Below are 13010 nucleotides of genomic sequence, written 5' to 3' on the forward strand. Positions count from 1 at the left end.
GAGATTAACTGAGGAACTTATATGCATATATGCATAGTCCATGGACACAGACAATAGTGTGGTGAAGGCCTGGGAGGGGTGTGTGTGGGGTGGAGGGTTCCAATGGGAAAAAAGGAGGGGGGGACATCTGTAATACTTTCAACAATAAAGATAAAATTAAGATGATAATAATAATAAGGGAATGACAGTATTAATGATTTTGTTGGCATACATGAAAACCTGGTAGCATGCAAATACTTCCCAAACGTATGTATCAAATTACTTATAAGATCTTTCCTTGTATTTTACTCATAATAAGATCTTTTATATTTTAGATAATCAAGACTAAGCATTTGAAAAATTATTTGGGAAGAGGTCTCTCAAATGGACAAATATTGAATACCACAATGATCTCAGCCTACTGCTAGAAGGAAATTTGAAAACGTTCCTTAGTAGCATCTTTGGATGGTATAAAGCAGGGGTCCTCAAACTTTTTAAACAGGGGGCCAGTTCACTGTCCCTCAGACCGTTGGAGGGCCGGACTATAGTTTAAGAAAAAACTATGAACAAATTCCTATGCACACTGCACATATCTTATTTTGAAGTAAAAAAACAAAATGGCAAAAACACCCGCATGTGGCCCGCAGGCCGTAGTTTGAGGACGCCTGGTATAAAGAAATGCTTGTTGGAGTGAACGCCACCGTTTCTATTTACTCCAGAACCTGGGCCCTCTGGAGATCCCTCATCATCCTATAATACTCTGCTGAACACACTCAAATCGGAATTCACTGTTTTTATTATTGTGAATTAAAGGCTACCATTTATCAAGAATATGCTACATCTCATATAGTGTTCCTGTAAAGTACTAGCTTTAATCTTCTCAATAATGCCTTTTTGAGGCAAATACTTTTACCCCTCCTTTTCTTTAAAAAGAAAAAAAATATATATTTAAATATATTTTATAAATATAAATTATTTAATATATTTATACTAGTAGCCCTGCATACGAATCCATGTGCCAGTGGCTCTCTGCAGGGCCTGGTCGCTCTGCGCCCACTGCCCAGAGGCTCTCTGCAGCCCAGAGGCCCATCTGCGGCCGGGTGCAGAACTCTTGCCTTGTTGCCGCAGTGACGAAGCAAGCATTCCGCCAGGCCGCTCACGCTGCCTGCTCTCAGCGGCCGCCCCCCACCCCAGGACTGGGGGACTCTGGTGGGGCTAAGAGGACTAGGTGCCGCCATCTTTGTGATGGTGTGATGATTAATTTGCATATTACCCTTTTATTAGATAGGATATTAAAAATATATTTTTTTTCTTTTTAGAGAGAGAGAGATAAAGGGAGAAGGAGAAACAGACAGAAACATCCATGAGAGAGAAACATCAACATGGATTGGCTGCCTCCTGCATGCCCCCTGCTGGGCACCAAGTCTGAATCTGGGCACGTGCCCTGACTGAGAATGGAACCAGCGACCCCTTGGTACACGGCTCAAAGCTCAAGCACTGAGCCGCACGGACTGGGCTCACTCCCACTTCTCTGGTGAGGAAACTTAGGTTCAGAAAGTTTAAGGAATTGTGGGTTACTAGTGAACGATTCCATTTCGCACCCCGATGTGGTGGATTTGGAGAATCCCTATCACGTGTGAACGAAACAAGACACCACGATGGGGCCTCTGCAGCATAGGGAGCCAGGGACCCACCGCCGTCAGTAAACCAAACACTACACTTCCAGAAGCAGCCTGGGATCGCACCGTCACGTCTGACAGCTGGTTCGTGTCACTTAAACAGTTTTTCTTTTGGTGCCTTCATCCAAGACTTTGATAAAATACTTATTTTAATGGAGACCAAAGACTGAAGGACATATTTCCCAGGATAAAGTTTTTTAACGGTCTGTGTACCTATCACACCCTGTGCACCTTCCCAGCCAAGGATTTACGTTCCCAGTTTGTATCTAAAGACAAGAGGTATTTGAATATGTTTTTCAAGTGGTGCCTTATTCCCACCTTGAGAACCAGGCCACTGATTCACAGCCATTTTTCTTATTCAACTGGTTAGCTACAAATAAATCCGTTTCGCTTTACCATGTCCAAACTTCTCCATCTCCAGCAGTGAGCATGTCTTTTTCCTACTACTGAAGTCTGTTGTAAAACTGAAAACATTCTGCTGGCAAAGGTTTTTGTGACAGAAAAATGTCACTTTTAAGAATGTCAAATTCATAAAAATACTTTTTTATAAAGGAAAGTAACTGATCAACATTGCCCTGCCACTCCAAACACTCACATTGACAGTAAAAGCAATACTGAATGGTGTCCCAAGTTAATTACAAAATGAAAATTCTGTACTCGAAAACATAAAGGACCTAAAAATAAATTTGGATATAAATTAAATTTAGCAGTATGATAAACATTACATATACCTTGGTCAGTCCTGAGGCATTTATTCTCCCCACACAAAACACTACAAACTCTTCTTTAGAAAACTCTTGTAGCTATGACTAGAGGGTTGCCAAGTAACCCTATTCATTCCATTATACTGTATAATGGAATCAATTGAAAGACTCTCCTTGAAATTAACAAAAAAAAGCTTCTCTTGACTTGGATCAATTTTTCCAGAAAGTGAATCCACAATGGAAAAATACAACCTCTTTCAAGGTGACCAAAGTCCATTAAGCTTCATAGCAAAACACAGGTAGGAGTATATCATTGTATCTCCCCATTTCCAGAATAATCATCCAAATCAATAAATAAACACATTGGACTAAGATTTTAGTCAAAATCAAAGCCAGGAAAATGCAAGAAATGGATATGAGCATGGCAATCTTAGGTAGGGTACTTGAAACACATATTTTACTCCCCATAGCAACCCACCAATATTTGTCAAGTTATACAATGACAAAAATTCTATAAATATATAATAGACTAAATAACTTTAGATCCAATAATTTATTTTCAAAATATACATACATTTCCTATGTTCCTGCAATCTGTAGTAATTTAGTAACCCAACTCCATTTGCACCCTTACTGACATTATCAACATGAAATGGATTTGAATTTTCTGTTCCAAGAAAACCATTGAGTCCATGAATGTCTTATGCAAAATCTAACAGGAATGATACAGGGGCTATAGACAGAGAAAGCAGAGATAAGTGAGTGTGGGACATGGGATGTCAGGTGAGCTCGGTGCTGTTTGTGTCATGAGGAGAGAGGAACAGAAATGTGGAACCCACAGGGTGCACTGCCCATGAGCCGGGAGCAGCCCTCGCACACCCCGCTGAGGAGAGGAACTGTGTGAGCACGTGGTGGGAGGGGCTGGTGTAGAGAGGTGGGTACTATCGCCCTGTGACAAAGGGCAGGGGCCTGGAGGCAGGAGGGATGAGCTCAGGGAATGAAAACATTAACTCTGAAATGGAATCACCTTGCTAAAAGAGCAAACTGCTCCCTCCCGGCAGAAGATGCCACAGAGACTTGCTCTTACACCTTGAGTACATGCCCTACATGCACTCTCCATGATATTTGGAGAATTCAGCGATCACCCATCTTCACAGTGATGGACAGGCTTTCTTGTGGTCCGTTAACCTGGGCTCACTAAACACCTCAGACAAATGTCATTCAACTGTCCATTCTCTGAGAGGAATCTGGTTTCTTGGCCAAAAGAACACTCAGGCTGCAATGCCCACCACAATGCACGTTTTACAGATGACTCGTTCTCTCAGCAGGAAAAAGACACCCACAGTTCAAACCACCCCACCGCGCCTCGGTACAGACATCTCCAAGTTTCTATCGTTAAACAACTGACGTGGCCATAAAATATTCAAATAGAAAAGGCCAAATTCACTTAAATGATAGCTCATAGCTAGGATATAAAAGAAAACTTGATTTTCAAGGCCTCCAATTTGTTTTCCCTATCATGGAAAGTGTTGGAGATGTTTTTTGTTTTTTTTTAAAGACCACATTTTTCTTTTGATTGTAACATTTGGGGGACATTATAAAAGTATTTTTAGTAATCTGATCCCTGCTAGAAACTTTGGAAACAATTTTGTATTTAGAAACGAGGTCTGAGTGTTTTTCCAGAATTTTGAAAAAATAAAAGAGGCATCATGTGTGTATTATGCCAACATTCCCCAGCTCTCGGTATCTGGGGCAAGAAAGTTTAAAAATAGACACTTACCTCCACATCACAGGTATACTCTGAGCCGTCTAGAAGTATCACTTTGCACTGCATGCTTTTCGGCTTTTTGACAATCTTGAGTGGAGATCGAGAGAGTTTACTGCTATATGATTTCTGGGAGAGTTTATCGTCTTCCAGTTGCTGATATTCGAGCTGTTTTGCAGCCCCAGCAGCAAATTCCCGTTCCCTGTCAGTGACCTGTGAAGAACAATGAATAGTTCTCATTGCAGGACAGGGAATAAATACTGCATTGCTCAGGCAGTACCAGAACCCTTCAGAGTCAGGCATTCCTATTTCCTAAGGGGTGAGAGACACCTGAATTAGGATACCAGGAAAGGATATAAATATTGACATTTATAATGCTAACAATTTTACCTAAGTAACTTTTTGCCGTTGAGATGCACCAGTAGGGCCTTATTTCAGCTCGACTCAAGGCTGTACTTTGAAGACTGAGCAAATAAATGCCATTGAGACTTCATTAAGCAAAGAAGGAAAGCAAGCAGAATCCTGCGTTTTTAAAAGGCCTTGGATAGTATTGGTCTTTAAAAAAAATCATCTAGATTTTACCTATTGTATTTAGTTTTCTCCATTCATTGGACCCTTCTATATTCTAAGACCCATAACTACCAAATATACATACAAGCTATCTTATAACTTTAAGACCTACAGAACTTCAAGCATTCATTGTCTCTGTAAGTCTACAACTGTTAAAAATATTTGCTTTAGCTCTAAATCAATTCGATGGAGCCAGCAGCACTGAGATTCATCACAAAGTAATCCCCCAAATCCACTTCCCCTCATTGTAATGAGCCAGCATAAGAACAGAGAAAATCTGCCCCAAAGCATTAACCTGCTTTCAAATCACAACAGTCTAGTCCAGGCCAGACTCAGAACGGCAGAGGATGTCTTAGGTTAACAATAAAATTCTCCCTGGAATCTCTCTCCTTGGAATCTCTCTGTGCACTGCTCTCTACTCCTTTTATACCCCTTATCTATCAATTAAATGACCACCAATGGTATTAGTGCAAATTCAACTCATGGGCCAGACTACTGCTCCACCGGCCTCCAAATATACACTGACGGTCCAAAGAAAAGTACCTTCCAAAATTCAGTTTAGGCCCCATGAATAAGTGAAATTTCCTCTCTCACGAACATACCATCGTCCCAGTAGCTAAGAGTACACCCACAGCTGAGAGTGAAGACAGTACTGACAGTCTATCATTTCAACGTTTCTTCTTTATTAGCCTCTACAATTTTACAACACTCTAATATCATCACAAAGTTATTTTCCCCATCTTTACTTCAGATTTTAGGTATAGATTCCTGCTTTTTCGATGGCATCTTGTGTTTCAGAAGATTACAAATACAGTCCTTTCCTCCACTACCTTGCCCAGGAATTCAAGGCAAAGTCTTGAGAAGTTCTAAAGGACAAACAAACAAACAAACACAAACAAACAAACACCATTTGCTGAGCAAAGGAACTGCAACAGGCTAGTAAGCCAGGACAAGCGGAATAGGGAACCTGAGACAGACAGTTAAACAAGCAGTCTGCAGCCATCTAGTAAATCCTATCTTCCCTAAGCCAAGGACACTTAAGAGTAAATGGTTTGCCTTTCTCCTCCCCAACCAGAGGGTAGATAGCTTAAATCACCCTCTTCAGGGAGATAGATGGCAGAAATCCAATTAGTGCCATTTGTGTCAATCATACCCAAGGACAGATGAAGTTAAGGGAATCTAATTTTGGCACATCAGCATAAAACTGATGAATATTCTATTGAGATCCTCCCCTAAGACCTCCCCTAAACTCCTAGCCTTTTAAACCCCTCAAAACAAAGGTCCCAGGAGCACTCTAGCTCCCAGGAGCGCACCTGAGCCTTTCCCTCCCCCTCCCTCTCTTCTTTCCCCATAGGCAGGCCTCTCCTAAACTCTAAGGAACCCCGCCAGGCTTGCTACCTGGGCAGCAATGGGCAGCGGCAACTCATGCCGGGCTCAAGGTTCCCTTTTCTCTGACTTCTGAGATTTTGTTTAACAAGTTGGAAGAATAACCTTTATCACAAAACATTTTGGATCAGAGAGGGCATCTATTTATAGAACATGAAAATAAATGCTATTCTCAATATTATTTAAAAGCAAAACTTAAAAAAGATGGGAAAAGAAATAATCAGGTTGTAAACATACACTTTCGCTTAATGTTATAAAAATGTGCTGTGCCTTCCAAAGAATTTCACTAACATGGTGACTTCTTCTCTCACATGGTCTAGAATGTCTAGCCTGACACATATACATCTACCTATGAAAAGTACATCATTTGCAGGGGACACTCTAGATTTCCTTAGCACACATGAGCCAGCACTCTAAACCATGTGGATTCCAGGTCTGATGCTTTAAGCCAAATAAATTTAAACATGGATGCATTCAAGTCCAAGGTGTAAGCCATGCTTTATATTTTATATGGAAACTTGTAAAAGAAATAGTCACATTACACGTGACAACCAAAATGTCTAGTATGTCAGAGTTAAAAATATAGATGTATATAGGGAAGGGAAAGAGACTGACCTGAACATCCACTCAGAGTAGCTGGTAACATTAGGGTTAGCGTGACTCCTGAGAAAAACCAAAATAGCTCTAACCCCTCAGCTTGAATAAAAATCAAGAGCATCTATCTATAATAATGAAAGCATAATATGCTAATTAGACCAGACAGCCGAATGTCCTTCCGGACAAAGCTGCCACGGCTGTGAGGGCCGAGGGCAGGCAGCTGCAGTGGCCGGCAGTGGCAGCAGCGGCGGGGTGATGGGGGCAGCACCTTCTCCTGACCGGCCTGGTCACCTCCCACAGAGGGAGGCCAGACTGCGGCTTAGGCCCGCTCCCCCCGGGACATCTCCTGAGGGCTCCCGGACCGTGAGAGGGGCCAGGCTGGGCTGAGGAACTGCCCCCCCCCAAGTGCATGAATTTTTGTACACCGGGCCTCTAGTCTTACCTAATAATAGACAAACATGTAAATTGACCGTACCTTCACTATGCCCACAGCCAATCAGAGTGAGTATGCAAATTAACCCAACAAAGATGGTGGTTAATTTGCATATGTAGGCGCCCAGCGGCCTCGGTCCAGGGAACATCCTCGGCACTCAGGTCACTCCAAGGTAGGCCCTGTGTGGGCCCTGAACAGCCTGGGAGGGGCCTGAGCCAGGGGGCTCCTGGGCAGGGCCGAGCCTGTGATTGGAGCCGAGGGGGCCCCTGCCCAGGCCTAAAGCCTCGGCCAATGATCGGAGGGAGCTGGGGGGCCCCTGCCCAGGCCTAAAGCCTTGGCCAATGATCGGAGGGAGCTGGGGGGCCCCTGCCCAGGCCTAAAGCCTCGGTCAATGATCGGAGGGAGCTGGGGGCCCCTGCCCAGGCCTAAAGCCTGGGACAGAGGCTTTAGGCCTGGGCAGGGGCGGATCCAGTGATCGGAGGGAGAGGGAGCCAGTGATCGGAGGGAGAGGGAGCCAGCGATCAGAGGGAGCCAGGGATCAGAGAGAGCCAGAGATCGGAGGGAGAGGGAGCCAGCGATCGGAGGAAGAGGGAGCCAGGGATCAGAGGGAAAGGGAGCCAGCCATTGAAGGGAGAGGAAGTCAGCGATCAGAGGGAGCCAGTGATCGGAGGGAGAGGGAGCCAGGGATCAGAGAGAGCCAGAGATCGGAGGGAGAGGGAGCCAGCGATCAGAGGGAGCCAGCGATCAGAGGGAGCCAGGGATCAGAGGGAGCCAGGGATCAGAGGGAAAGGGAGCCAGTGATCAGAGGGAGCCAGGGATCAGAGAGAGCCAGAGATCGGAGGGAGAGGGAGCCAGTGATCAGAGGGAGCCAGGGATCAGAGGGAGCCAGCGATCGGAGGAAGAGGGAGCCAGGAATCAGAGGGAAAGGGAGCCAGCCATTTGAGGGAGAGGAAGTCAGCGATCAGAGGGAGCCAGTGATCGGAGGGAGAGGGAGCCAGCAATAGGAGGGAGCCAGTGATCAGAGGGAGCCAGTGATCAGAGGGAGCCACGATCGGAGGGAGCTGGGGGGCCCCTGCCCAGGCCTAAAGCCTCGGCCAAAGGCTTTAGGCCTGGGCAGGGGCGGAGCTGGCGATCAGTGTGAACTAAAGGAAACACCTTTTCTGATCGCTCATTGGCAAAGCTCCCTGTATGCCACTGGTAATATTCTTAGTAACTTGGGTAATAAGAATCTAAAAAGGGGTTTTTCTACCACACTCCTGGAGAAAAAAACGAAGGTCCGCTGCTGGAGGGGCTAAGAAATGTCATATCCTGCCCTAGCTGGTTTGGCTCAGTGGATAGAGCCTCGGCCTGCCAACCGCAAGGTCTGGGTTCAATTCTGATCAAGGGCATGTACCTAGGTTGCAGGCTCCTCCCTGGCTGGGACCCAGGTCAGGGTTCATGCAGGAGGCAAACATCTCACTTTGATGTTTTCTCTGTCTCTCCCTTTCTCTTTCACATTCTCTAAAAATCAATGGAAACATATCCTCAGGTGAGAAAAAAAAAAAAAAAGAAAGAAATGTCATAGCCTATGAAAGACACATCTTGAAAATGCCTAAAGAAAGTTGTCATTTTTTCATGGTGAAGGGACTGCAGTCTGTGTTGATGAAAACACCTTGGTGGTTGTGGTGACTGGCAGTGGCTGCAGCAGTGGGGTGATGGGGCTGGTGCCTTCCCCTGATCAGCCCAGTCACCTTCCACAAAGGGAGTGGGCCTAAGCCATCAGTAGGACATCCCCTGAGGGCTCCCAGTATGTGAGAGGAGGAAGGCTGGGCTGAGGGATCCCGCCCCCCCCCCCAGTGCATGAATTTCATGCACCAGGCCCCTAGTATATATATAAAAGGCTAATATACAAAGTGTCCCCTTGGGAGTTTGACAGGGAGACCAGTATCTCGATCGCTTGCTATGATGTGCGCTGACCACCAGGGAGCAGCGCAGAATGAAGGAAGGCCCTGGCTGGCAGCTGGGGTAGGGAGCCCCTCGTTGGCAACCAGAAGGAAGGCCCCGGCGAGCAGCCGGAAGACCCTGATTGGCCGTGATCACCGGCCAGGCCTAGGGACCCTACCTGTGCATGAATTTTGTGCACCGGGCCTCTAGTATGCTATAAAAAAGAAAGTACTCTTATCATTTGCAACAGCATGGATGGACCTGGAGAGGATTATGCTAAGCAAAATAAGCCAGTCAGAGAAAGATAAATATCACATGATCTCACTCATTTGTGGAATATAATGAACAACATAAACTGATGAACAAAAACAGATCCAGAGACAGAGAAGCATCAAACAGACCATCAAACTTCAGAGGGGAGGCAGGGGAGTGGAAGAGGGGTAAGAGATCAACCAAAGAACTTGTATGCATGCATATAAGCATAACCAATGGACACAGACACTAGGGGGGTGGGGGCATGTGCTGGGGGGTGGGAGTGGCTGGGGAGAGGTCAATGGGGGAAAAAGGAGACCTATGTAATTCTATATGTAATACTTTAAACAATAAAGAATTTTTAAAAAATTAAAATTTAAATAAAAAAAAATCAAGAGCATAATTAAAGCTGGCAGTGTGGTGTCTAGCCTTTCTGTAAACCCAGATAAAACCAATAACCTGCTGTCCAGCTTTCAGTGTGAGTTTAAGAGCTTCAATCAAATGGAGGAGTTACCAAGCAAGGTTGTGGAATGTCATTCACTGAAAGCCTTAAAGTAAATTTTCATTTGCCTAGGACCAGAAGGGGCGAAGCAGATGAGCCCTCATAGTTCCCGCTAGTGCTAAGAGACCAAGGTCAGACCAGACCCTGAAAATGCTCAGTAAATATTCTTCAATTGGTTTTCCGGCTGCTGCAGGGGTGCGGGGCCCCATGGGTGCCTTGGGCTCACCTCCTTCCTCACGGGGGTGCTGTGCGCCGCAGCGGCTGCGAACTGCTCTAAGGCCTGGTGCTGCTCCTCCGGCCCCGGCTGGGCCCTCTCGGGACCCTGCGGACCTGCTGCCTCCCGGGGCTCGGCCTCCTGCTCGGGCTTGGATTCTGAGTCTGAGCCAGATTCGGTCGTCATGGTTGATTGTTCTGCAAGCAGAAAAAGGGAAAGTCCCATCACTGGGTGCCATTACCTTCCCTAAACAAGAAAACCAGGATGCTACACAGGATGGCTGCAGAGAACCACAGTACAAAGATGGAGAAATGCTAACAACCAAAGCATGATCCTACTGCACACAACTAACCAACGACTTGTCAAATTTAGCATGAAGATGGGTGCCCATGAATGGTTCACAATTAACGTTTAACTAAAGTAAAAGTTGATTTGTAATGATCACCGGTTTTATTCCTATCACATTTTTGATGATCTAATTATGGAAGTGCACATATTTTTCTCATCCCCTTTCTCCTTCCTATCTCTAAGGATCCTGCTCTGCCTCTCCCACCCCCTGAATCTCTCCACGCTTGCATGAACAAATGGCTTTCTCTTTGATTTCTCGTTGAAGCAACTACAACAGAGGCTTCTCCAGTGACATGGAATCTGTCCCACATGGGACAAGCACTGGCCACAGCTGGAGGGAAGCTGGACAGCATCACCTCTCCCTCCCTCACGAGCTCATTCTCATAGGCTTATTCCTGGCTTCCTTCCATTTCCCTTGAATGCTGAAAGGGAAATATCTCACACACTCAAACAATAGATCTTAATTTATAATAATCTGCTCTTACATCCTAAAAGAGACTTTATAATATAACCACCATCTTCTAAGCATTTGCTGGTCAAGACACTGAAGTATGTTGTGCCCCAATTTCTACATCTGCTAAATGAGCGAACTGGACATGACCGTATCTAAAGAACTTATTTTCTGGTGCTACTCTCCCCTCTATGAATAGACATGCCATTTTATTAAAGCAGCTTTTTGCTCTAAGCAGCCACAGAGCTGTTATGCCTGTGTATGTCATTGTAAGTCATTTCTTATCTTGGGTGTGTGGGAACCACCTCAAAAACAAATATCTCAGATTGTCATAATTTTTTCTTTCCTGATTCTAATTTTATGGTAAAAATATCATAAGCAAAGGGCTAGTTTAATCCTTTAAGCACACAATATACATAATAGTATAATGTAAAATTATGCAAAATAAAACTCTGTAGTAAAACTATTTAGTTCCTACCTCCAAAAACAACACTGGGATATGTTTAATAATTGGAAGGGGAAACATAAAAATTAAATACCAATCTAGGTAATAAACTAAATGCTTTATCAGTGCTTCTATGTAGGGTTACTTTCTACAATCACCAGGGATTCTTTCTGCTGAATAAGAGACATTATCAACTTGACATGTACTCAGCTGCCCAAAGTGTATGTAAATATCAAGTCCAAATTCAGAGCAAGATGATAATCCAAATAAAACTAACACATTTTTTTCCTTACATTACATTTTAGATTTTCAAGCAAATCTTGAAAGTAAATATTACATTCTCTTCTGTATATTTATACTGAGAAGTGGTATGAGTCTACAGAAAAAAATAGTGGAGCCTACAACTGAATTCCTCCTTTCAGAAGCGGGGAGATTAGTGTTAATAGTTCAATTCATCAAACGATTATTAAGTACCAAATATAAGTCAAGCACTTATTACAATTTAGAAACAGAGATGAATATGTCATAAAGCCCCTCCCCCACCCCATAATCTGTGGCAGTAATAGACACTCCCTAGACTCCATTTTCTTTATTTTTCCTTTTAGTAACTAAACTTTCAGTTTTTGCTGGTACTCCTCCATCCAGTTTGAGTTGTGGCCATTTGATCAAGTCTGACCAAGGAGACAACAGAGAATATGCATTCAACGTTTAGGTCATCATCATAAAGACAAAGCCACTTGATTTCCCTTTCCCATTGGCTGGAAATTAATAACTTACATGGTCCCCATAGACCCAGTCACGGAGGCCCCAAGTTCGGGAGGATGCCAGAGCTGCCTCTTTCGGGCTGGGTCCCTGGATGACCTCATGGAGTACAACTCACCTGCTCTGGATTGTTACATGAGGTAGAAATCAACTTCTGTTTTATTGGAACCTCACCCAAACTAAAATAATCTACAGACTAAAAATCTACTAGTCATACTCTAGTGGAGCCCATCTTACTAAAACAAAGTAGCCTTCCCTGGATCTTACTCCCTCCATCAGCTACTACCATATTTCTCTGCTTTCCACTCATTTCTCAAAAAATTTCTGTTGACTTTTTACCATCTTATACTTCCTTCCTCTTTGCAACCACTCCTGTCTGACTCCATTGGGGTGGCTCTTGTGGTTAATGCAATGGACCATGCGCTCTAGTCTATCTGGACTCATCTGAGCCTTTAGCAGCCCCAACCTGCCGATGAGGCTTTTCTTGTCAACAGGTCTCTGTCTCTTCGGATTCAGAACTCACCACTTCTCCTAGCTCTCTGGCTACTCCCTTTCATTCTCTTTCATGGGCTTACTCCTTATCCAACCTCTAAATATGGGAATGTCCCAGAAAATGCCATTCTAGACCCTCTTTTTTCCTCTCTCTACATTCCCTCCCCAGCTTGTGATATCCTTTTTCAGGGCTTTAAATACTTTCTATAAGCCATCAATTCCCACATTCATATCTCTAGTCCCAACCTCTTTTCTGAACATTTAAAACTCCAACTCCCCACTTGACATTCTTCACAGGTATCTATTGATTTTTTTTCTCCCAAATCTGCGCCTCTCCTTACCTTCCTCACCTTTATAAATGGCAATGCCATTCCTTCAAGCCAGAATTCCATAAGTTACCTCTGACATTTTCTTTTCCCCCACTTTCCTTATCTAATACTAGAGGCCCGATGCACAAAATTTGTGCACGGGTATGGTCCCTAGGCCTGGCCAGCAATCAGGGCTGATC

General features: G+C 44.3%; 1 protein-coding gene across 5 annotated transcripts in view; it reads right to left on the reverse strand.

The window, feature by feature from the left end:
• Window positions 1-13010, reverse strand: part of EPB41L3 (erythrocyte membrane protein band 4.1 like 3) — a 98641-nt gene that overhangs the window by 80245 nt on the left and 5386 nt on the right. For all 5 annotated transcript variants that reach the window (XM_054723996.1, XM_054723993.1, XM_054723995.1 and 2 more), the window contains exons 2-3: window positions 10017-10201; window positions 4143-4340 (exon numbers count right to left, since the gene is read on the reverse strand). In XM_054723996.1, the coding sequence (XP_054579971.1) occupies window positions 4143-4340; window positions 10017-10190 (372 nt within the window). In that variant the 5' untranslated portion in view covers window positions 10191-10201. The remainder of the gene's footprint in view (window positions 1-4142; window positions 4341-10016; window positions 10202-13010) is intronic.

Source organism: Eptesicus fuscus, chromosome 12 (genome assembly GCF_027574615.1).
Source record: "Eptesicus fuscus isolate TK198812 chromosome 12, DD_ASM_mEF_20220401, whole genome shotgun sequence".
NCBI classification, from domain to species: Eukaryota; Metazoa; Chordata; class Mammalia; order Chiroptera; family Vespertilionidae; genus Eptesicus; species Eptesicus fuscus.